This window comes from Macaca thibetana, chromosome 3 (assembly GCF_024542745.1).
Source record: "Macaca thibetana thibetana isolate TM-01 chromosome 3, ASM2454274v1, whole genome shotgun sequence".
NCBI lineage: Eukaryota > Metazoa > Chordata > Mammalia > Primates > Cercopithecidae > Macaca > Macaca thibetana.
The window spans coordinates 92,198,937-92,225,214 of NC_065580.1; the positions used below are offsets into that span (position 1 = coordinate 92,198,937).

At 37.2% G+C, this 26,278-nt stretch overlaps 1 protein-coding gene across 1 annotated transcript in view; it reads left to right on the forward strand.

Annotated features, from left to right (window-relative positions):
• DNAH11 (dynein axonemal heavy chain 11) overlaps nt 1-26,278 on the forward strand; it is a 372,580-nt gene that overhangs the window by 125,830 nt on the left and 220,472 nt on the right. The window contains exons 32-36 of the mRNA XM_050784822.1: nt 14,713-14,844; nt 16,638-16,798; nt 20,043-20,199; nt 20,321-20,466; nt 23,694-23,810. Of these exons, the coding sequence (XP_050640779.1) occupies nt 14,713-14,844; nt 16,638-16,798; nt 20,043-20,199; nt 20,321-20,466; nt 23,694-23,810 (713 nt within the window). The remainder of the gene's footprint in view (nt 1-14,712; nt 14,845-16,637; nt 16,799-20,042; nt 20,200-20,320; nt 20,467-23,693; nt 23,811-26,278) is intronic.

Here is a 26,278-nt window from a genome sequence, read left to right on the forward strand (position 1 = left end):
GAGGAAGCTATTGCAATGGAAAGCCAATTTTCACCCAGGAAAATTTCAGATAAATTATGAACTCACCTTAAACAAATATAAGAAACGTGGAATTTATGGTTAGTGATAAGGATTAAATCTAGAAGAAATGGACAACTGGAGCCGCTTCTCTCCCCTGTATATCCCAAGAGGCTATTAGTAGAAGTGTTTGTCCCCAGTACAAAGCCCTGAGAAATGCTTTGCAAGCAAAGTGAGCCATTTATAGAGGGCTTCTGTCATGAATATGTCTCGACTGAAGAGCAGGAGTTGGCCTACTTTTTCTGGGCAGAATCAGATAGTAATTATTTTTGTCTTTGTAGGCCACATAGTGTCTTCTGCATGCATGCATCTCTTTTGTGGTGGTTGCAAAGAAGCAATTGGTAATTTGTAAGTGAATAGGTATAGCTGGGTTCTAATAAAATGGTATTTGCGTAAACAGGTGGTGGGCCAAATTTGGTTCATGGCCTATAGTTTACCACCTTTGCTTTAGAGAAAGAAGCAGAACAAATCCTGAAGTAACTGAAAATCCCCACAATGAGAGATGGAGGTAAGAGAAAAAAGGATTTGTCACCCATACATGCCGTTTGATTTCAATATGATCCATTAACATGAGAGTTGGTTCTTTGAACAGACCAATAATGCCAAGAAATTTTTGCAGTTCGGAGAAGAAATAAAAAAAAATACAATAAAGGGATAGGGAAAAAACATCCCTATAAGTAACAGATTTTAAAATGACTGTGTAAGTATGTGATTTTTTTTTTTTTTGGTAATTAAGTCAAAATCTAAAATAAATGGATGTTTTTCTATGAATACTTTTTCTAGAATTGAATCAAAATAATTTAGAAAACTCAAGCAGATCATTGACAATGGAAGAATTGAAATGGTAGTCATGGTAGTCAAAGATGGGCACTCCTTCCTAAAAGGACCCTTTTTCAGTGATTTTATCATGGGAAAGATAAACACCATGTTACGTCAACTGTTCTGGAATGTAAACAGAGATGTAAGGATTTTCCACTCCTTCTATAAAGTTCTAATATACTTAATACAAAAACCACACAATGATAAAATACAAAGGAAAGTTTTTTCGGCAAATCTCCTAAGTTAGCATATCTTCTTTTTTGTGTGGATTTTTTACTTAATATTGGGAGACAGTCCTTATGGGTCTTACATTTGTATACATCTTATGAACAGAGGTAATGACTGCCCTTTGTTCCAGATATATTTTTATAGTGAACATTCTTGAAAATAGAGACAGTATCTCTCTCCAGAGCAAAGGGCATTTTGACTTGTTATTTCGTATAATAAAAATAATATCTCTTCCTGGGGCAAATGTCAGACATGCTGTCTTTTATAAAAGATTTGCACTCCCTAAATCCAGAACGTTTCTCTTGTAACACAGCTCACTGCATGTGCTAGCCCTCTTTGAATATCCTTTGAAAATCTGTACTCAGAGATAGTGCAAATGCTAATGTTCTACTATTGCTCGTGATATTGCTGTAATAAACTGTCCTTTATCTCTGACCCAGGAGTCTCATGTCTTCTGCCAGCATCCATGACTTGTTAGCCTGCAAGTAGGATAAAATTTCAGACCCTTCACATTTTTCAATGAACATATTTTTGAGATTCATGTCTGTTGTTGCATGTATTTGCTGTTCATTATTTTTTATTGCTTACTAATATTACATTGTATACATGTACCACAATTTTTCTACCCATCCTGTTACTTGATGTTTGGGTTTCCAGTTTGAGGTTATTGTTTCTAAGGCTGCTTTAAACATTATTGGATAAAGTCTTTTTGTGAACATATATTTTCATATCTCCTGGGTAGAAACCTAAAAGTGAAATTGCTGGATCACAGAGAAAGTATACATTTAACCATTTAAGAAACAGCCAAACAGTTCTCTATTGTTATATTCCTATGAACAATGTAACAGAATTTCAGCTGCTTTACATATTTGCCCATATTCATATTGTCAGTCTTTATAATTGCAACCATTCCAGTGGGTATAAAATAGTATATCATTGTGATTTTAATTGGCATTTTTCTAATGTCTAAAGATGTTGAGCAACTTCTCATGGGGGCATTCATACATCCTCTATTGTGAAGCATATATTAAGATCTTTTGATCTTTTGCTCCTTGTTCAAGTAATTGGATGATTTGCCTGATATATTTTTAAGACAGGGTCTCACTCTGTCAACCAGGCTGGAGTGCAGTGGCATAGTCTGCAGCCTCAAACTCCTGGGCTCAAACGATTCTCCTGCCTTAGCCTCTTTTGTAGCTAGGACTAGAGGCAAGCACCACCATATTCAGTTAAACATTTTAAAAATTCTTTTTGCAGGTCTTGCTATGTTTCCCAGGCTCTCTAGAGCTCCTGACCTCAAGTGATCCTCCTGCCTCAGCCTCCCAAAGTGTTGGAATTAAAGGTGTGAGCCACTGTGCCTGGTCTTTTTTAATTGTTGATTATAGGATTTCTTTATTTATTTGGGATACAAGTTTTCTGTTACAAAATGGACTAATTTTCTTAATGGCATATTTTATCAGAAAGGTATAATTTTGATGCAGTGTAGTGTATCAATTTTTTTTTTTCATGGCTAGTGCTTTTTGTGTCTTTTTAAACATTTTTTTTCTTTCTGTGTGTTGTGTGTGTGTGTGTGTGTGTGTGTCGGGGCGGGGGAGAGAGAGAGAGAGAGAGAGAGAGAGAGAGAGATGTTACTGCCTGTCCAAAAGTCATGAAAATATACTTCTGTTTCTTTCAAGGTGCTTCATGGTTCTGGGTTTTTCCCATTAGGTCTACAATCCTTACCTCTTTCCTTTTTCTATTGAGTTAATGTGACACCTTGGTCAACAGTCAACTGACTATATATTTATGTGGGTCTATTTTCAGATTCTCTTGTTCCATTGATCTGTTTTTCTGCCTTCATGCCAAATCCACCTTTCTTAATTACCGTAGCTTTATAGTAATCCTTAAAGTCATTTTATATATATCCTTCAACTTTGTTCATTATTTTCCCCAAGATTGTTTTGACTGTTTGAGGTTCTTTTCTATATAAATTTTACAATCACATTGTTTATTTTTACAAATCAAATTAATTTTTATCCTAATTAAATTGTGACTGGGGCAGCCTCTAAATATAAATTTTGGAAGAATGAACATCTCAATAATTATGGTTCTTGTAACCCAAGAACATGGTATATCTCTTTATATAAGTTTTTTCTACCTTCTCTCAACAATGTTTTCTGTAGTTTTCAATGTAGAAGTCTTGCACATTTCTCATTAGATTTATTTTTAGGTAGCTGATATGTTTTTTATTCTATTTTACATACTAATTTTTAAATTTTATTTCCCAGTGTTTTTGGCTGGTATATAGAAATTTATTGATTTTTAAATATTCACCTTATATCTTGGGGCTTTGCTAAGTTTACTTACTACATTTAGTAGTTTTTAAATATATATATATGTATACTCTACAGGGCTTCCTATGTACAGAAATACATCATCTATAAGTAATGACAGTTTTCTTCTCTTCCATTCTTTTTCCTTTTGTTTTTTATTTCCTTTTTTTGAGTTATTGAATTGACTGGGCCTCCAGCACAATGTTAAATAGAGGTAGTGAGACATCCTTGTCCATTTACATTCTTTGGGAAGAATAATGTTTCTCCAGTAAATATGATGTTAATTGAATGTTTCTTGGAGATGCCCATTATCAGATAGAGGAAAGTCCTTTCCATTACCACATGCAGAGAGTTTGCATCTTAAATCAGCATTGAGCTTTCTCAAATCTCACGAGATGACCATGCCATTCTGTTATTGTGGTGAATTTTCGAAAGTGAAGCCAACTTTGCGTTCCTGAATAATAAACACTTGGTTATGAATTATCCTTTAAGTGTGTAGGGGTGTGTGTGTGTGTGTGTGTGTGTGTGTGTGTGTATCTTTGGCTGGATTCTATTTGCTATTATTTTGTTAACAAATTCTACATTTATGTTTATCAGGGACATTTGTCTGTAATTTTCTTTTTCTATGATATCTTTGCCAGATTTTGAAATCAGGGTATACTCTTAGAAGGAGTTGGAAAGTGATCCATTTATGTCTGTTTTGTGAAAGAGTTTATGATAGACATCACTTGTGATGCATCTGGGCCTGAAGTTTTGTTTGTAGAACATTTTTTATTATAAATTGATTTCTTTTATACATATGCAGCTGTTTAGTTTTTTTGGGGCTTCTTCTTTTCTTGTGTCAGTTTTGGAAGTTTGTATTTTTCAAGATATTTGCCCATTTTAAGTAATTCAGCATGTGGCAAATTACAGACCTCTGGCCAAATCTGGCCCAGTGTCTATTGTCTGTGGCTATTTTCACATCATGATGGCAGAGTGGAGTGGCTGTGACAGAGACTGCATGGCCTACAAATCCAAAAAGATTTACTATCTGGTCCTTTACAGAAAAGGGGCCACTCTTGGTCTATACTTTTCAATTTATTGATGTAAGTTGGTCATGCTATTTCAGTATTATCCTCAGAACATCTGGAAGGTCTGCCCAGATGTCCTACTTTCATTTCTGGGGTTGGTAATTTTTTTCTCCTTTTTTTCTTGATTGAGTTTTCTAGGTGTTTATCAATTTTATTTCTGTTTTCAAAGAACTAACCTTTGACATTATTGGTTTTCTCTATAGTTTGTTTTATATTTCACTTATTTCTGCCCTTATTTTGATTATTTCCTTTCTTCTTCTTTGAGCTTAATTTGTTCCTTTTTTTCAAGTTTCTTAAGGTGGGTGCTTATTGACTTTATACCTTTTTCTTTTCTAATATAAGCATTTAAAGGAACTTTTAAAACTTGAAAAATATCTACCAGAAACCTGCAGAGAAAATCATACTTAATGGTGAAACATTAGAGTCATTTCCATTAGTGTCAAGAACGAGGTAATTAAGCTCACTATCTCTGACATTCATTGCTCAATTTTGCACTAGTGGTTTTAGCAGTAGTATTAAAGGAGAAGTAGGAAGTGAGCATTGGGAAGGAGGACAACAAACTGAAATTCAACAATCCATGTTCTGATAGTTTTAAGAGTATGGGATTTGGTCTCTTTGTCATTTCCTTTGCTCTGGCTGGTGGAAATGAAAATTCATTGTTTCTGATATTGCTGAAGGTGAAACTGGTAGGTTTCAAGATTAGAGGTCCTTGTTGCTGTTATGAAACAAGAAAAACTTCAGTATTATGTCCTGTTAGAAAGGGATTGAGAGTTCTGGTAACTGATCCCCAAGGTGCTATACTAGTTATATTGTAATGTTCACTTTGATCTGCTAAGCTGAGGACTTCTAGCTCCAGACTACTTTTCTATTTTTAAGAGACTGGGTCTCGCTCTATTGTCCAGGCTACAGTGCAGTGACATGATCATAGCTCACTGCAGTCTCAAACTACTGGACTCAAACAGTCCTCCTGCCTCAGTCTCCCAAGTAGCTAGGACTACAGAGGCCTGACACCATGTCTGGCTAATTTTTAAATTTTTTGTAGAGATGGGGTCTTGCTGTGTTGCCTAGGCTGGTCTCAAACTCCTGGCCTCAAGGAATCCTTGCTCCTTGGCCTCCAGAAGCACAAGGGTTATAGGCATGAGCCACCAAATCTAATGTCCAGATCTCAACTTTTCTGCAGAATGGCCTCTTCCAGCTTCTTTGCTACCATGGCTTGGGTGTCCCCATATTGGGAGATATGCCATGGCTGATGCTGGCAAAACTGCAATGCTTCTGCTGCAAGGAAGATTTTTTTTTTTCTTTGTTGCCTGATTTAAACCTATATTATTTAGGGATACACTCTTTAAATTCACAGTATGGCCTCCTTCTACCATCATGCCATAGGAGCCAGGATGGAAAAAAATGGGGGACCAGCTACCACTATGTATCAGGAATCACTGCTTCCTTCTGACCTTGAGTCTGTTACTTTCTAGGTCTGACATTGTCCTACATGGTGAACCCACCATCATTCTACCGCGCTCACTGACCCTCTTTGGGAACACTGTAGTCCCTTAGATATGTGTATCCTATAAACCCCAATGGTGGTCAAGATCATGCCTTTTCCTTTTTCTTTTTTTCATGGTATGTGACATAGAAGGTGTAAGATCTTGTCTTTTTGTTAGGAAGCATTTCTATGTTTATATAAATAAGAGAATTCATAGGTGGGGTATACTGAGTTATCTCTCGCTCCTCACCTTAATCATTGGAGGCCAGCACTTGCCTGGTCTGATGCCCTGTTATCCACATAAGAAGGTTTTGTATTTGTAAAATAAACAGTAAGATCTTAGAATTGTGTACTAGCCCCTGGCTCCACCATTTATAACTGTGTGATCTCCGGCAGATTATCTCATATTCTCACATGTAAAACTGGAATACTAATTGTGCCTACTTCATAAAGTTGTGATGATTAAATTAGAAAACACACAGTACACATGTACACATACAATGCCTGTCAGTCAGTGCTTTTATTATCTGCTGACATCATCAGAGAGGAACTAGAGCAATGGCCATCAGGCTGATGTCCCTCCCCCGATACCATCCTCCAGGTAGGAGGCAAGGGTGACCTCCACTGTCCAGAGCATTTTTCCACCTCTGCTCTGGGTCCCTTCTGCTCTGACCTCGCTCAAGGCTGCCCTGACTTTGTTTCCTCCCGTTTCTTCAGTTTCTCCCTCTTGCTCATTCCCATCAGTAATTAACATGCCCAACTCCCTCATTACTCAAAATAACTAAAAATTATTCATTCATGCCACATCTTTTATTTCCTGCCTTATCTCTGTAACCTTTTTTATAATCAAGCTTGCTGACCTAATGTCTATACTTGCTCTTTCCTTTTTCTCATCACCACAACCTATTTCTACCACTTGATTGAGTTTATTTCTATTTTCTTCAACTTAGAAAATACTTCCTAGTTCTTCACATTACTCTCTTCCTTTATATTCATGTTTTTTTTGAATTCTAGTTTTCTAACTAGAAAACTTGGGCAGCTCTTTACTTCACCTGGCTGGTCTTCCTCCTGCTCCTTAAATATTCCTGTTCCTTATGGCTGTATTCTGTTTTGGTTTGTGTGTGTGTGTGGGAGGGGGGGTTGTTTTGTTTCGTTTTGTTTTTGACGGAGTTTCACTCCATCGCCCAGGCTGGAATGAGGTGGTGCAATCTCGGCTCACTGCAACCTCTGCCTCCCAGGTTCAAGCAATTCTCCTGCCTCAGCCTCCCAAGTACCTGGAATTACAGGCGTGATCATGCCTAGCTAATTTTTGTATTTTTAGTAGAGACGGGGCTTCACCATCTTGGCCAGCCTGGTCTTGAACTCCTGATCTCAGGTGATCCACCCACCCTGGTCTCCCAAAGTGCTGGGATTACAGATGTGAGCCACTGTGCCTGACCTGTTTTTGTGTTTTGTTTTGTTTTGTTTTTTGTTTGAGACAGGGTCTCGCTCTGTCGTCCAGGCTGGAGTGCAGTGGTGTGACTTGGCTCACTGCAACCTCTGCCTCAAACAATTCTTGTGCCTCAGCCTCCCAAGTAACTGGAGTTACAAGTGTGCACCACCATGCCCAGCTAATGTTTTTGTATTTTTAGTAGATACAGGGTTTTGCCATGTTGACCATGCTGGCCTGATCAAGAGATGGATCACTCTAGTGATCCTGCATCTCTCTGCTGAAGCACAGCCAGAAACAGATAGGGATTTTTCACTGAAGTCTCACAGGCACACCCAACCTAAAAGATCCAGTGTACATTCGCTCTTCTCATACTTGCCTCCCAATGTGCCTGGCTGCGGGAAAAACAATAACAACAACAACAACAACAAAACAACAAAAAAAACCAACATTCTTCACTAGTTGCTCACACTAGAAGCCCGCTTGACTCTTCTTTTGCTCAACAGCCAATCAACCACCAAATCTCTTTAACTGTCCCAAAGATCCCTATTCTCACTGCCTTCTCCAGCTGCTTTGATAATATCCTAGACCAAGCCACTCTCTTCTCTCATCTAAATGATTGTAGCATCCTCCTCTCAGGTCTTTTTTCTTCCAGTCTTACTTTCCTCCAATTCATTGTTTACAGCATAGCCTGAGAGATCATTTAATAACACAAATCTCATGATCACTCTGCCTTCTAGACCTTTCAGCACCATCTCATTGTCCTAACTGAGCTGAGTAAGCCCTGCACACGTGGGCACTTGCTTTCCTCTGCAGCATCTTTAAACACCTGTCCTTCCTCTGCCGCCCACTCCTGCCATGGGTGACCTCTTTCAGTTCTTCCACAGAGCCACCTGTCCATTCAGGGCCTTTCTGCAGGCTGCTCCCGGTGGCTTAACGACTGCCTCCCTGTTGGCCAACCCCTAAATTCTTCTCAGCCTAAATCCTGCTCATTCTTTAGGTCTTAGTATACATTCCTCTAAAGTGCCTTTCTTTTCTTTTTTTTTTTTTTTTTTTTGAGACGGAGTCTCGCTCTGTCACCCAGGCTGGAGTGCAGTGGCCGGATCTCAGCTCACTGCAAGCTCCGCCTCCCGGGTTTACGCCATTCTCCGGCCTCAGCCTCCCGAGTAGCTGGGACTACAGGCGCCCGCCACCTCGCCCGGCTAGTTTTTTGTATTTCTTAATAGAGACGGGGTTTCACCGTGTTAGCCAGGATGGTCTCGATCTCCTGACCTCGTGATCCGCCCGTCTCGGCCTCCCAAAGTGCTGGGATTACAGGCTTGAGCCACCGCGCCTGGCCTAAAGTGCCTTTCTAAGCCCTAGATCAGGCAAGCCCTATTTCTGTGTGCTGTCAGAGTACTTTCTACTTGCCCTAGCAAAACAATTTTAATTATTTATCTGCATTCCTTGTTGTCCTGTAAGGTCTGGAAACAAGAACCACATTTGTCATCTTGTATGAATGAGTGAATGAGAGAACAAAAAACTGTTGTTCTGGTGTGTATTGTTGCTATTGTTCATTCGTTCATTTCTTCCTTCATCAATTCATACAGCGAGTGTTGACTTGGACACATTCTTTATGCTGGCTGCTATGCTAAGCATGAGAACACAGCCCAGAATAAGATAGATATGGGCCTTGCTCCTTTAGAGCTTAGGGTGGAGGAGACAGACAAAGAAATACATGATTGGTAGGATGCTCATAAGTTCCATAAAGATAATAAAATAGAAGCATTTAGAATAAATAGGGGGTAATAGTAAATAGAATGGCCAGGGAAGGCCAATTTGAGGAGGTAAATTTGAACTACAACTTTGAATAATGAGAGGAAGCCAATCATACAAGGATTAGAAGGAAGATGACTCCAGGCACATGAAATGGTTGCTGTGGCGTTAAAGCAGCTGTGATAGGAGAACAAAGGGAAGGCCAGCATGGTTACTGAAGTGAGATAGGAAAGGAGTGGTGTGAGGTCATGGAAGACTTTGTACTCCAGGAACAAAAGTTTGGATTTTACTCTAAGTTGGGCTTATTTCTAGTTCAAGATATATGCTGTACTTGCACTCTAATGAAGCCAAGATGTACCAGGAAAACAGCCACTTGAGTTTCAAAGGGACGTAGGTAGACTTGAGCCAGACATCCTTGATCCGGTAGAAAATCATGTAACACTATTGCAATCAGTGGCAAGAATATGTACTGATTACACGATAGGGTGTATTTCCTTAAAGTTGCTAAGGAATGTTTTATATGTCACATACCATAAACTTATATGCAAGTACAGTACTGACCATGATGATTGCTACCTGTTGCCACTGCCCAAATACTACAGACATTTTTTAACTACATTACATAACTATGGGTGCAGAATTTTATTACTTACTAAAGAGTATCATCAGAGAAGGTTTAATCTTGATATACAGTATAAGATCCCCAACATATGATGCTGTGCAGATTATGTTGACAAGCTGTGTTTTTAATCATCTTCCATTTGACTGCACTTCTGTGAAAAATGAATCAATAATGCAGAAATCACAGGTTGTTGGGAGGCTCAGATAAGACAATGCATGTGAATGCACTTAAAATTATAAATGTTCTTATAAGGTATACGATATTATTACTGTTGTTGCAATCACCCTTTTTTTTTAACCAAATACTGATAGTGGTATAAGATTGGATACTACAAAGACCAGATATCTTGACCCAGGTAAGAAAATATCCAAGGCCTAAATAACTCTTTTCTCACTAAAGTGTATATTAATTTTCCTTAGAAACTTGTATAGGCGTGGGTTGTTATTGTACATTAATTCATCTTTTCAGCAGATACACATTGAGCACCCACACTCTGACAGTTCTTCAGTGGCTCTGGGATAAGGCACCGAATAAGATAGATGCTGTCCTTGACTTTATGGAACATAAAATCTAGGGGATGATGAGCAGTGAACATATTAGACATAAAACAATAATCACATCTGCTTTTTAAACATTTAACTACTTTTTAAAGATGCAGTTTATTAAAATTCAGGTGTATCTTATTTTACTGTGATTTGCTTTACTGTGCTTTGCAGATACTGCTTTATTTTTGTAAGATTTGTGGCAACCCCCTCTATGCTGGGCATTGACATTATCATTCAAACAACATGAACTTGCTTTGTGTCTTTGCATCACATTTTAGTAATTCTTGGAATATTTAAATTTTTTATTATTGTATCTATCATAGTGATCTGTGATCAGTAATCTTTTTTATTTTTTGAGACAGAATCTCACTCTGTCACCCAGGCTGGAGTGCAGTAGTGTGATGTCAGCTCACTGCAGACTAGACCGCCCAGATGCAAGTGATTCTCCTGACTCAGCCTCCCGTGTAGCTGGGATTACAGGTACACATCACTATGCCTGGCTGATATTTTTGTATTTTTAGTAAAGATGGGGTTTCACCCCATTGGCCAGGTTGGTCTTGAACTCCTGACCTCAAGTGATCCACCTACCTCAGCCTCCCAAAGTGCTGGGATTACAGGCGTGAGCCATCACGGCCGGCCTGTGATCAGTGCTCTTTTATGTCACTCTCGTAGTAGGTTAAGGCACATCATTACCAACAATATCTTTTGACTTTTTTTATTATAGCCACTGTAGTAGGTGTGAGGTGATAGCTCATTGTGGTTTTGATTTCTCTAATGATTAGTGATTTTGAGCATCTTTTCATATACTAGTTAGCCATTTGTATGTTTTCTTTGGGAGAATGGCTATTCTGGTCCTTTGCCCATTGCTAATCAGGCTATTTGTTGCCATTGAGTTGTATGAGTTCCTTATATATTTTAGATATTAACCCCTTATCAGATATATTGTTTGTAAATATTTTCTTCCATTCTATAGGCTACCTTTTCATTTTGTTGATTTTTTCTGTTGATGTACAGAAACTTTTTAGTTTGATATAGTTCACTTGTTTTTTATTTTTTTATTTTGTTGTCTATACTTTTGGTGTCAAGTCCAAAAAACCATTGTCAAGACCAAAGTCATGAAGCTTTTCCCACATTTTTAAATGAGTTTTACAGTTTCAGGTCTTATCTTTAAGTCTTAGATCCATTTTGAGTTTTTTTGTGTGTGTGTGTATAATATAAGGGTCCAATTTCATTCTTTTGCATGTGATGTCCAGTTTTTTCCAACACCATTTATGTAAGAGCCTTCTTTCTTCACTGTTTTTGGTTCCTATGCTAACAATTAGTTGAAAATTTTATTTTTTAACTCTCTATTCTGTTCCATTGGTCTTTGTGCCTTTTTGTATGCCAGTACCACACTGTTTTGATTACTATAGCTTTGTAATATAATTTGAAATCAGGAGATGTGCTGCCTCCAGCTTTGTTTTTCTTGCTTAAGATTGCTTTGGCTATTCGGGGTCCTTGGTGATTTCATACAAATTTTAAGATTGTTTTTTCTAAAACTGCAAAAAAAAAAAAATGCCATTGAAATCTTGATGCAGTTGCATTAAGTCTACAGAGAATTCTGGGCAGTACAGAGATTTTAACAAACATAAATTCCTCTAACCCAAGGGCATGGGATAATTCCATTTATTTTTGTTTTTAATTTTTTTCCTTTGAGTTTTGTAGTTTTCAGTGTACAGATCTTTGACCTCCTTGGTGGTCGGTAGGAAGTAGTATAGCCATTATGGAAAACATTATGAACATTCCTCAAAATATTAAAAATAGAACTACCATATGATCCAAAAATCTCACTTCTGGATATATAGGTAAAGGAAATAAAATCACTATTTTGACAAGATATGTGCACTCCCGTGTTCATTGCAGCTTTATTCACAATCACCAAGATGTGGAAAAAAACCCAAGTATTCATTGATAGATGGATAAAGAAAATGTGTAGACACTCATGCAAGCACCCATGCACATACACACACCGAGGAATATGATTTAGCCTTTACAAAGAAGGAATCCCACCATTTGTGACAACCTGGATGAATCTGAAGGTCGTTATTCTATGTAAAACAAGCTAAACACAGACAGACAAATACTGCATGATCTCACTTATAAGTGGATTTTTTAAAAAAGTCTAACACATAGTAACAGTAGAATGGTGGTTATCAGAGGATGCGGAGGAGGAAAACAGAAGATATTGGTCAAAGTGTACAAACTTGCAGTTATAGCATGAATAAGTTCTAGAGACCTAATGTAGCATATGGCAACTATAGTTAATAATAATGTAGTGTACACTTGAAATTTGCTGAAACAGTAAATATCAAATATTCTCACTTAAAAGATATGTGAACTGATGGATATGTCGATTAGCTTCCTTGGGGTAATAGTTTCACAATATATACATATATCAAAATATCACATTGTATATCTTAAATTTATACAATTTTTATTTTTCAATCATACCTCAATAAAGCCAGAGGGTGGGGGAAATAGGACAAATGCTTATAAAGCTGTCGTGTATCCTGAGTGTCTAGGGGATATATAATAATATTTTTATTTCTTTAAGCCAGCTTTCCTTTGTGTTTGACTTTGAGTCTGTCCTGAATGCTTCTTGCACAGCTACAGTTTCTCAGACCTGAAGGGATGGGTAGGTCTTGTGGAGGCTGGAGAGGGTCTGTGTGATAAATCTGAAGTCAGACTGTTGGAATTTGAATTTCCCCTCCCTGGATTGGCAAATGTGGTTAATAGGCCTTTGACTCAATTTTCTCATCTGCAAAGTTCAGATAACAGATTGTCTTAAGATTAAGTGCAATGAGATCAGCAACGTGCTTAGTCAGTGCCTGGAACACTTCTGTGTTCTCATTTCATGGAAATTGCGCATGTTACGGTTGTCTCTTCCTGCCTTTCTTCTCCCTTCTTATTCCAGCTGTATGACTTTCTCCGGCCTCCAGCTGCACAGCAATCTCAGGGAAGTGTGCAGGCTTTTGCATTTTCCGGGGCGTGATAGTAGTACAATAGCGAACCTGTATTTGACAGTAGGCTACAAAGGGTTGAGTCTCTGGTGACCTGTCATATTCATTTACCGCCAGCTTTCTCAGGTGCTAGCAGTTTGTCATTGACTGTCTTTTTGCAGAGCTGAAGAGAAAAGGGGATGGTGTTGTTTCACAGTATGATACCTGGAATAAGGCAGAAATACTGGTTTTGTAAATAAGGCTTGAGTAAGGGAGAAATCTTTTTGTGTAAATAACCATACTAACAAAATGACCACCTAAGACAGAATCTTTCAAACCTCTCTGACCACAATTCACCATAAGAAATATTTTCTATCAGATCCAAGTTCATATGTTTATGTAGGTAGTCAAAACAGAAATAAAACAGCATGAAACAATACATTCTCTTACTACCTGTAATGCTGTATTTTCTATTCCAGTCACTTCAATGAATTGTCATTCGTGGCATTCCATTTTATTCCTTTCCATTCTATGAAAAAAAGACCAGCAGTTTGAAAAATACTTATCTACAAGTACAACGGACCTAAACAAGAATAGGGATGTAAATACGAGTAAAGGAGGACATTCTTCAGCTCTACATTTTAAATATTTTTTCAGTAATCATCACTATCTTGTATTTTTAAAAACCAAAGCAAACACAAATTGTTAGGTGAATGCTTCTCTAAAGAAAAATAGAATGTGTCATTTAGCTCTTACTATGCTTTTTTAGTCTAATTTGGCCTTTTAAGATTTGTGGTCATTTCTGTTTCAACAATGTTATGGACCAGATTATCATTAGGGTAGAGGGTCAGTTCAGTGCAGCCAGGAAACCCTGTGTCTGCCCCGGCTTTGTCATTACTCACAGGTTCTCTTGTCCTTCATCTGTGTGAGGGGATAATAATATTGTCATTCCTATACCAAGGTTCTTGGAGGACCAGGTGGGGTAACACATTTGAAATTGTTTTGTGGCCAGGTGTGGTGGCTCATGCCTGTAATCCCAGCATTATGGGAGGCCGAGGTAGGCAGATCACTTGAGATCAAGAGTTTTGAGACGAGCCTGGCCAAAATGGTGAAATCCTGTCCCTACCAAAAATATAAAAATTAGCTGGGTGTGGTGGCGGGCACCTGCAATCCCAACTACTAGGGAAGCTGAGGCAGGAGAATTGCTTGAACCCAGGATGCAGAGGTTGCAGTGAGCTGAGATCGCGCCACTGCACTCCAGCCTGGGTGAGAGTGAGACTCCATCTCAAAAAAGAAAAAAAGAAAGGAAGAAATTGTTTTGCAAACTGAATCAGTCTTTACAAATATGAAGAATTTGGGGCTCTTAAATTTTATATTTGTAACCCTTCCCTCCTTTTTAAAAAATGATTCCTTCTAGATTTCTCAGCTGAATACACTGATTACACTTTTGCTGGGAGAACTTCCACCTGGAGACAGACAGAAGATCATGACAATTTGTACCATAGATGTCCATGCCAGAGACGTGGTGGCAAAACTTATTTCTCAGAAGGCAAGTTGTTTGTAGAAATTTTATGTATTCATTATTGTTTCCTGAAAGTGATGTTTATTGCCAGAGTAGTTCCAAGAAAGTCATTGTTTTTTGAAAGTTTGTATGTTTTAATTAGTCCTGAAAGGTTGTGGTTTACTTGGGTGCATTTGATTTTGGTTAGCCAATATATTATCCTGATGAGACTTATTCCAAGTGATATCCCAAAAGGTTTTGCCAAGTTAGGAACATCAGATCATTAAAAAAATTTTATCACAACGGAAGAACCATGAGAAATCACTGTGTTCATCTCTCTGTGTGTGACCATCTTGGTCATTGGCCTGTGAGCCTCACCTCTGTGATTTACACAGCCAATAGCAGTAAGATTATGTGTATGTAATTTAAACCATGTCTGTGTGCCTTTGATACATTTCCCCTTGAAGAAAGAGGTGTTGGTCATAATTCTAGGTTGTCACTTGGGTAATCCTTTGTCTCTTCCTTGAACAACTAGATTATTGTCTTGTAAGAAGTTATTTTCTAATTCTTTTAGTATACTAATAACCTTTCTTTTACATATCTTTAAAATGTCTGTGTGTCTTTAAGTGTTGGCAGTGTTTAACGTGAAAGGAGAATTTTGTCATCCTTCTTTCCAAAATATATTCCTATTTACAAAAGTCAGGAATATGCTTGTCTACTGGGTTACGCTTGTTTGGTAGTACTAAAACAAGGCAATTCCTTTCACAATTCGAATGCCTGTATGTATTGTGAAATGTTTCTGTGGTTTTTCTGTTTCTTTTTCTCAATTTATTAAAAGCAAAGTGAATTTAAATTATTTGTATAAAGTGCAAGAAAATGCTTCTTCATGTAAACCATAAACATACATTAATATTCCTTGATCCAGCTTCAGGACCACTAGTGAGTGATATTCTTTAATTGCTAGTCCAAAACTTTTCCTTGCAAAACATCACTTACCATGTGTTCTCATTTTAATAATGAACTGTTGATAACTACTCCTTTAATATGGTCTTGTATCTTCTTACATATTTTATTCTGTTTTATAAGTCTGATGATTTGCAGTAGGATAAATTCTGATTTAAAATATGTCCTTTATTTTGTACTAAAAATACTTTTGTCTAATTCCCAACCATCTTATATACATGAATATGCAATGCTGAAACCTATGTAGTCATCAGACAAATTAGTATACAGTAATTTTGGTAAGTTCAACTGATTCTCAAGAAATCCAAGGGTCACATTTATCTTGAAAGAGACAGGGATTTTTAACTGGAAGATGAATAGTTAGGGTTGAGTAGATGGGAAAGAATAGCAATGAAAAATACTGTTATTTGATGTGATTAAAAATGAAGCAGAAAATCTCTGTACTAAAAGCAGATTGGTTTCAGACTGAACTTGGTTGAAAGTGTAGTTTATTTATGCCTCTGCAATGCAGAAATTATGGATTATGTATCATTTAAATATGGATAGTGTATTTTTCCATCTGACTTCAGTGATATGAGTATAAAGTTACAAAATTTATCTAATCCCCTGGGGTGATTCATAAAAGGGGTAAAAAGCATTGCTTGAAGAAATTCATATTGTTTTATATAAAAGTTTAAAATGAAGATTTATTACATGCATATTTCTTATTAAGTATTTAACCATGTATGTGCCATTATAATTTGCAATAACATGCAAGAGATTTCCTGTTTGTGATAATTTTAGAAATAAAGTGTGAAGCAGTAGAGTTGATTAGATTAATAATTTGTTGCCCCCAAACTACCAGTGTCCTGTGTGTGATGATTATGCAATGCCTTTAGGTTGTCAGTCCCCAAACTTTTACATGGCTGTCTCAACTTCGTCACCGATGGGAGGATACCCAGAAACACTGCTTTGTTAATATTTGTGATGCCCAATTCCAGTACTTCTATGAATACTTAGGCAACAGTCCTCGACTGGTGATCACTCCTCTGACTGACAGGTAACAATTCTAAGTTTCCATCCAGATGGGAAAAACCAACCCAAAAAAGTCCCCTAGCTTGAGCAGAGATGTGTGAGAATAAAAAGGAAGGAATGAGAGGAAACCATGAACAAACAATGAACTATGCAAAAGTGGTATGTAAAGTAATAAATAATGTAAGGTAGTGAATGTTGACTTTAGGAAAAGGTGAAGGGAACTGAATTAGAGAAACAGAATTACAGAAGCTGCACAATGCACAAATGATGAAATCATGAGTGGATTAATATGGCTCAAGGAAACATTTTTGATTCTGCCCAGTTATCTACAGCTAACATTCTGGTATCAGGATCTATCACCACCTCCCTCCATCCCCACAGGATTCCTTTATTGAAAGCGTAAAAATAACTAGGAATTGCCTGTGTTCAAACTAATATTTGAGGAATTGCATACAGTGAAAGGAAGGGAAGGGGAAGAACAAAGCATTCATTAAATGATTCAACAAGTACTTCTGAAGTACTCTGCTAAGTACTATTCCAGTGTTGAACAGAGTTCCTGCTGTCACAGAGATTACTTTCTAGTAAGTGGGGATAAAGAGAAACAATGAACAAATAAATTAACTAATATAATTATTTTAGGCTGTAATATATGCTATGACAAAAATTTAAAAAAGGTCAATGTGTTTAAAATTATCTTGAAGGGAGAGCCTACTATTGTGGAGAGCTTGAGCTGGAACCTAAAAAATGAGGAACCAGTTAGTCAGGGATCCTGGGTCAGAAAGTTACAGGCAACAGCAAGGACAAAGTTTCCAAGGTGGGGAGACACGTGGCCAGTTCCAGGGATAGAAAGAAAGCCAGTGTGGCTCAAGTACTTCAGGGGGGCAAGAGGTTACTATTATTAATAGTTCATTTCCACTTGACTCCAAGTAAATACATACTTAGTCAGAATATTGCAGAGATAAGAATATGTCACATCGAGAGGAATTTCTTTGTTAGTATTCCAATCTCTGCTGACCTGTTTGATGGGAGACAGCACATTTAATCTTTGGCATTCATGAAGCAGAAATCACACCTCAAGGTCATAGCAGCAGGCCCAATTATCCACTATCACCGAAGTGTAGACAGTTTCAAATGTAAGTCTATAAAGCTGGTTTGCTATGGTAGTCCTGAGAGGCTGGTAGGATCCTCACACTACATTTGTGATTGTTCTTGCACATATTAATCTCATAATTGCAACATTTGTGTATTGTATAGTTTCTATAATTGTATCTAATTCAGTTCTAACTTGTCTCTGATTAAAAGTCAGCATTCCCTGTCCTCATTAGTTAATTTATGCACTGCTCTCAGTGAGAGGGATTAAAATTGGAGCTTGACAGTGTCACTTGAGAATAGTCAAAACTGCAAATGTGAAGAGTCTACTGTATGCATCCCACTGTCAATAGAGAAGGAGGAAAGGGAGGCCCAGGGTATGGGAGAAAAAGGGAAGAGGCATTTTAAAGTTTATCGTTATGTGAGGCCTGATAGTTTATTAACTTCAAAATGAGAAGAATCACTATGTGGGTTTTTTGGGAGCTAAAAGGAAGATGAATGTTCCTTTTAATAGTGTGAATTGCATTGGATAAAATGATTCCATTCCCATTTCATTCTTTGAATTATTTACTGACTGTTTACATTGACAAAACGATGCCCTTCAAATTCTTCCATTATATTTCATTTGGTGCTGACCATCCCTTTGTGAGGTAGGCAGGGGATACAGTGTCTCCTTCTTCCATATGTGGGCAGGTTCAGAGACTTACGTCTATGTATTGGCTAGGAGGATGCCAATTAAGCTGCTGTTAGATATTCCAAACAAAACACAATGGCTGAAACAACACAGAAGCAGGTGTCTCACAATCCAGAGGTGAGTGGGGCAGCAGTACAGACTGGCAGGTGGTTGACAGGCTAAACATGGTTTCCACATGTGTTTTAGCCAGTGAAAAGGGAAAAAAGAGAGTCCAGGTCAAATATCTCCAAGGACGTGTTCTAGGAATGGCACTAATCATTTCTGCACATATACTATTGGTTGGAGTTTGGTCACTTGGCAACTCCTGACTGGAAGGAAGGCAGGAAATGTAGCCTCTAAGCACTGGCTGCCATGTGCCTACCCAAAACTTGGAACCACTGGAGAAAATTACAAGGCGAAAATCTCTACTACAAAAAGTACCCTGATTCCTAGTCTGGGAGCCTTTTCACTCATTCATTGTAAGATACACTGAAACATGCAATGGATATCAAATGCAGAAACACTTTCTGTTTTCATAATTAATTGCTTCTATTTGCATAGTACTTTCAATTTTTTAAGGCATTTACCTTTGGCCTTCTGAATATTTTCCTACAATTAACCTCATTTAATGGAGGAGAAAACTGAGGTGTGTTGATGTCAAAAGACTTATTTAATATTAGCATCTGATGATTGGCAAAGGAGACATTAGTCTCTCGTCTCCTGACCTCTGTGTGTGTATCATTTCACTAGACCTGCTGTCTGTACTAAGAGAAAAACGATTTTATGCATCGGAGGAAACCCCAGATAAAGAATACAGCCATTTGATGTCCTTGCTATGTGTTTTGTCTTCTTTTATTAGATATTCTTGTTTCATGATTTTCTAAGAACCTCTGAGTCTTTGCTGCAAAAATAAGTATTATGGTAATCTAAGTGCATGTAGCAACACATTCCAAAGGAATTTCTAAAATATATTTAAATACAATAAATTGCCCTTTTATATTTGCTTTATATATTGAAATAGGGATATATTATTTGTATGCTATGTATTTATAGACATTACATATTTCTTAATGTATTAAGTAGCAGTTTAATTCAGCCAATGTTTAATTCATTCATCATCTAAGACTTCTCTTCTACTTTTCCTTTATAAACAATAGTTTGAGATGTTGTCTGCCGTATTAATAGTATCTTTACCTAGAAATATCAGAAATTTAACAGCGGTACAAATCCAGTGTTATTGGTATTCAAATACACAGCTCTTAGGAAATGAGATCAATAAACAAAGAAATACATTCTTTTCTAGTATTTTTAGACAGCTAGCCCAAAAATAAATGTGATAGAAAATATTCTGATTCGTTATTGCCGTGAACAAATGAGAAGTAAATCAGTATTTGATGCTACTGTCACATTCTAGAGCTTCGTAAACTTTTTTCCTAATGTTTTGCCTCTGATGTTTTACAAAAATCTCATATTAGACTCCGATATTTGTGTTTTCTGTTGCTTAAAGGTGTTATATTACTTTAACTCAATCACTTCATCTAACCATGAGTGGGGCTCCTGCTGGCCCCGCGGGTACTGGGAAAACAGAGACCACCAAAGACCTAGGACGTGCCCTTGGCATGATGGTTTATGTATTCAACTGTTCAGAGCAAATGGACTACAAAGTAAGTTAGTAATAATGTGTAAAACTGTATTCTATAACGTTATTCCTGATTGGGAATTATTCAGTATAACAGCGTAAAAACCCCTTCTGTTAAATTCTGAGTGCCTCACGTTATCATTTAGTCCATAGGAAATATCTATAAGGGATTGGTGCAGACAGGAGCTTGGGGCTGCTTTGATGAGTTCAACCGAATCTCCGTGGAAGTTCTGTCAGTGGTGGCAGTGCAGGTGAAAATGATTCATGATGCCATCAGAAACAGGAAAAAGAGGTGAGTGCCGTGTGGGTTGTCTCTTGTTACAAATAGAAAAGCATGGAGTCATGAAGGTAACCTCCCCTTCACTGTCTATTGCTACCTCTCCCTGTCTCATGAAATAGATAAAGGAAGAGTCTGGTCGATTTGGGGGAATTATTTTGAATGGTCTCCCATTTTTATTAGTGGTTTCTAAGTGTTGAGTACAACCCATGTGTATTACATTACTTTAATCACTTAAAAAACAAACAACTTCTAGGATTGCCCAGACACAGTGACTCACGCTTGTAATCCCAGCACTTTGGGAGTTTGAGGCGAGAGGATTGTTTGAGCCCAGAAGTTCAACACCAGTCTAGGCAATATAGCGAGACCTGGTGTCTACAAAATAAATAAATTTTTAAAAATTAGCCAGGCATGGTAGCATGTGCCTGTAGTCCCAGTTATTTTTGAGGCTGAGGCAAGAGGACTGCTTGAGCCCAGGAGGTCAAGGCTGCAGTGAGCTATGTTTGTGCCACTGAGCTCCAGCCTGGGAGACAGAGCAAGACCCTTTCTCCAAAATTCCAAAAGACTTCTAAGATGCTCATTCCATTGATCAGTTCTCAGTCCTCATCTTTCTTGACCTCTGGCAGCATCTGATGCAGTTGGCCATTCTCCACTGCATGATACACTTTCTTCACGTGGGTTGAGGACAACACCTCTCCTACGTCTGTCTCCCCTCACAGCTGCTTCATTGCTGGTTTCTTCTCATCTATAAAATGGGGGAAAGAAGAGTACCTGCCTTATAGACTACTGTGATGATTAAATGCAAAGTACCTGGACAAATGCCTACCACATAGTAAGCACCATATCTATGTTTGCTATTATGTTTTATTGTTATTTCCTGGCCAATTCATGTTAGACATCACAGGCCCTTCTTTGGATTTATTTTCTTTATATTTTCTCCCCTTGTTGATTTCAACTAGTCCCAGGGCTTTAAAAAACTCTGTCAATGCTGCTGAGTACCAGATGCCCAGGCCTCCTTTCTCCTCATCTCTGGACTGACCTAAACAACTGCCTGGAGCATCACAAGACTCTACTGGAGGTCTCCCAGACTTCTCATATTTAATATATCCAAAATCAAAATCTTAGTCCTTCCACCAACTCCTTCTTTGCTATTTGTCTCATCCCAATAGGTTATACCTTCATGTTCTTCCAGTAACTTGGGCCAAGACCTTTCAAATTATATTTGAAATCTAAATGCTTCTCAACACGATGCCACACTCCAAAAAGCAAAACACAACTGGCACTTACCTTTGATGGCTTAATTTGAGAAATAAATTAATATAGTACGCAGCACAAATCTGGTTCTCTTTTTAACATTTTATCAACAGGGCAATCTTATTTATCTGGCCTACCTGTGCCCCCTTAGTTTTTAGAATATTTTTCTCAGCTAGCTATCTTGTCCATAGGAACATTTTCATTCTCCCAAGGATTATCTAGCTTCTTGGACTGTGTACCTGTTGTAGAAGTTTCCAGGTTATCAGTAGATATATTTGGATATTTCTGCCTTCTAGAAAATATCTCACTCAGCCCTTCTGCCACGTGGACCTTGGGCCCCAGTTTTACGTGTTCAGGTGTCTGTTTCCTGACCTGCCCCATCTCTAAGGCCGTGATAGAGAAGCTCAGTTCTTTCTTCTTAGATCTCCAGCTATATTTTATCCAGCTTTTAGTCAAAATCTTTTTATTTGCTGTAACCCAGATGTCATTTGAGGCCATCGTTTCTTATGGAGATTTATGTAACTGATCCATGTACTGATTTCTGAACATTGCCAAGAATACTCCTTGGTAGTCTCCTCTTGTCTGAATGTCTGTGGGTCTTCTCTCTTCATCTTATTTTAGCCCATATGCAGACAGCTCTGCTCCTTCTTATTTCATGAGCTTATTAAATTCTCTTTACACATGAAGATTTAAGAGATGGGACCATGCCTCGGTTACAAAGCCTTCTAGTGCCTTGCCAGCTCTACCCTCTGGAGGTCCACACCTTTGACCGTGGCTGTCTCTCCTGTGTACAGTGGGAGAGGAGGCAGTTATCCTGTGGCAAGAGCCACCTCTCTGTGTGTGAGCAGCCCTGTCAGCCTGTCTACCTTCCCTAGCCTGACATTCTGGGAAATGAAGTTTTCCCCATTTTTATCTTGACTATACAAAATCCACCTGCTCCTAATTACCTAGTATCTAAGACACTCTTAGTCCTAAAAACTGTGGTTTCTGTCTTCTCTCTTTCATGATGCAGACCGAGCTCCTTAACTGTTTCAGCCCTTCCCTCTCAGCAATGCAAGAGATCAGCCTTATATTTTGTCTCATTTACTCTCATTGGAAAGTTTCCTTCTACCTATCTCTCAATATGGATCCCATAGCACATTACCATTCATTGCCCTGGCCAGCAACAACCCACTTGGGTCCTCGCAAATCTTTGTGAAAACCTTTCACTATTTCTCCAATGCAAATCTTTCACTGTTTCTCCAATGCCTTTAAGTGACAGTAATAGCATTAGTCATAGCTAACATCTCTTGAGTATTTTCCATGTTCTAGGCATTGTACTTTTACCCGTTTATATTTATAATCCCTTTAAATCCTTGCATAATCCAATAAGGTGGGTAATATGATTATTATTTTTAGTAGATGAGGGAATTGGAACATAGGATAATCAACTTGCCTAAAGTGATATGGCTGGTATCTGAATACTCACAGTCTGGCTCCAGAGCTATTGTACCTCTTAGTGATATTTAATGGATTTTTCTTGAGTCAGTGGAAGGTATGGAGGGAAAGAGGAAGAGAGAGAAGTTGAAGAAATAGACAAAATTTAAGACTGAATAGGACGTCCCTTTCTCCTCTTAGTTTGGGCATTCTCTGTCTATGCAGCATCCCATTCAAGGAATTGCAGCCCATGTTGAAGGTAAAAATGACATCACCTTCCATTAAATGTTAAAATAATCAAGTCTTTATTTTTATATTCTAGGATTCTAAGGCTATGCTAAAATAAAAAAAGAATACTTCCCATTTTTATAATTCCTCTGGGAAAAGGGAGGGTATTTTTAATAAATATGCTTCAAAACATATTCAAAATATGTATGCTTATGAATTTTAAAGAAAATTACACAGAATAAACAGCTTCCTAATAATTTGCATTTTGCAGTGGTTTGCATTTGTCAATGTGCATTCATATTCAATGAACACATTTAATTTCATCAACATTCTTTTTATGGTAGATTTGTATTTCTTGGGGAAGCTATCGCACTGAAGCCATCAGTTGGAATATTTATTACTATGAACCCGGGTTATGCTGGTCGAACCGAATTACCGGAAAATCTCAAAGCTCTTTTCAGGCAAGTGTTATGCTTTGTGGCTTAGCATCTGGTGCACTCATGCCACCTAATGTTGTTGTTCTGCACTGTTAAGTGATTTGCTTTCGCTTGAAAATTCCTAAGGAAAACCCTGTATTATTTCTTTGGGCTCCTTTTACAGATAGAACTTTCACCACGATAAATTAACCCTTTTGAATTATAAAACCAGGACTCAAAATCAGTATTTAAAAGTTACGTGGTATATTTGCATATTTACTGTTAGCTATTTTGTAATGTATATTTTTATTATAAACATAATTTTCATAAATTATGAACTATTTGGAAAATATAGAAAAGAATAAAGAAAAAATTACATCACCATCCAGAAATAATGATTGTTATGTTTTCTAGCCTCTTTTATAATTTATATTTTGTGGGATTAAGATATTACGGTAGGCACGATTTTTCCTTAGTTCTCTTCATTTAATATTTTGGCATACATATTTTAGCGTATTATTAAAAAACCTTTAGAAATGCCTCGTTCATAAATGTCTTAACCATTCACTGTTGTCTGTCACGTAGGGTTTCTCGTTTCCTTTTTCTTATTATAATGAAGTAGCAGACTGTAAACTTCTATTCACATGAAAAATTACTCTTATTTCAGAATAGATTTCTAAATGTAGAATTACTTAAGTGAATGATTAAAATCTCTACTGATGACCTGCTTTTCAAAAGTACTCTGCCAATGCGCTTAGCAGGAGTCTATAAGAGAACACGTATTACTACATCTAGTATCAGTTATGATTCATTTATAATTTAAGTCAACTTCATTCAGGTATCATTTTTTTTGGTTCAGTTTTCCAGAAAACTCTGTATTACAATTTTACAGAATTGAAATATGGTTTATGTTTTATTAGAGAATGAGAGATCAGGTTTAGAGATAAAATTATAAAGTTTATCACCATACCAAGTGATAGTAAAAACATTCAGGTATAATTTAATACAATCAAGTGTACAGTTGGTGAAAGCATAACCACAATCAAAGTACAGAATATTTTCACACCCTCAGAAATTCTCTTCTGCCTCTTTGAAGTGAGCCTGCCATACCAATGATGTACTTTCTGTGATTATAGATTAAATTTGTCATTCCTAGAGTTCGTGTAAATGAAAGCAGACAATATGTACTTATTTGCATCTGGCTTCTTTGAGCATTGTGATTTTGAGATTTATCCAAGTTGTTGAGCGTATCAGTAGTTTGCCCCTCTTTCTCACTGATTAGTATTCTATTACATAGACCTACTGCAATTTGTTGATCCATTCACTAGTTGATGGACACTTGGGCTGTTTCCAGTTTGGGGCTATTATGAATAAAGCGGCTATGAACATTCATGTGCAATCTTTATATGAACATGTATTTTTATTTATTTGGGACAGATATCTATGGCTGGAATTGCTAGTCTACATGGCAAATGTATGTTTTACTTATAAGAATCTGCCAGTCTGGTTTCCAAAGCGATTTTACAAGTTTACACCCTCACCATCAATGTATGAGAATTTCTTGTCAAAAATTGATATTGTCAGCCTTTTTTATTTTTAGCCAATCTAATAGATAGGTAGTAGCGTGTCATCATAGGTTTAGTTTGCATTTCCATGATGGCTAATGATGTTGAGCCTCTTTTACATACTTGTTGTCTATTGCTATACCATCTTTTGTGAAATGCTGTATTCTGCATACAGTTCCTTTGTTAGATACATACATTGCAAATATTTTTTCTCTCAGTTTGTGGCTTGCCTTTTCATTTTCTTGTGTCCAGCAAAGATAGAAGTTTTAAATGTGATGAAATACAATTTATCAATTTGTTTTTGTTTTTAATATCATATTCGAGAAAATGTGCTTAGCCCAAGCTTGCAAAATTTTTTAACTATGTTTTATTTTATAAGCTTTGTTGTTTTGTAGTTTTCATATGGGTTTTCTCCTTTATTCAATGTGCTGAACTATATTGATTGATTTTCAAAGGCTAAACAGTCCTTCAGTGTTGCATTCCAGAGATAAGCTCCATTTGGTCAGGAAGTATTTTATTAATAGGTACTGCTAGATTCAATATGACACTCTTTTGTTAAGAAATTTTTAAAAATCTATGCCATGAGGGATATTGTTCTACAGTGTACTTGTAAAATGTTTTTCTGGCTTTGGCATCAGAGTAGTGCTGACATCATGAAATAAGTTGGCAAGTGTTTTCTTCTCCATCTTCTTAAGAGTTTGTGTAGAATTGCTGTTATTTAATCCTGAAGTATTTGATTGAATTAATCAGTTAGGCCATTTGGACCTAGAGATTTTTATTGGAATCTTTTTAATAATGAATTTAGTTTCTTTAATAGACATAGGGTTTTTCTGATTTTTAATTTTTTCTTGATTCGATTTTGGTAATTTAAATCTTTTAAGGAACTTATTGGTGTTATCTAGTTGAATCTATTGGCACACATTCGTTCATTGTATTAGTCCATTCTCA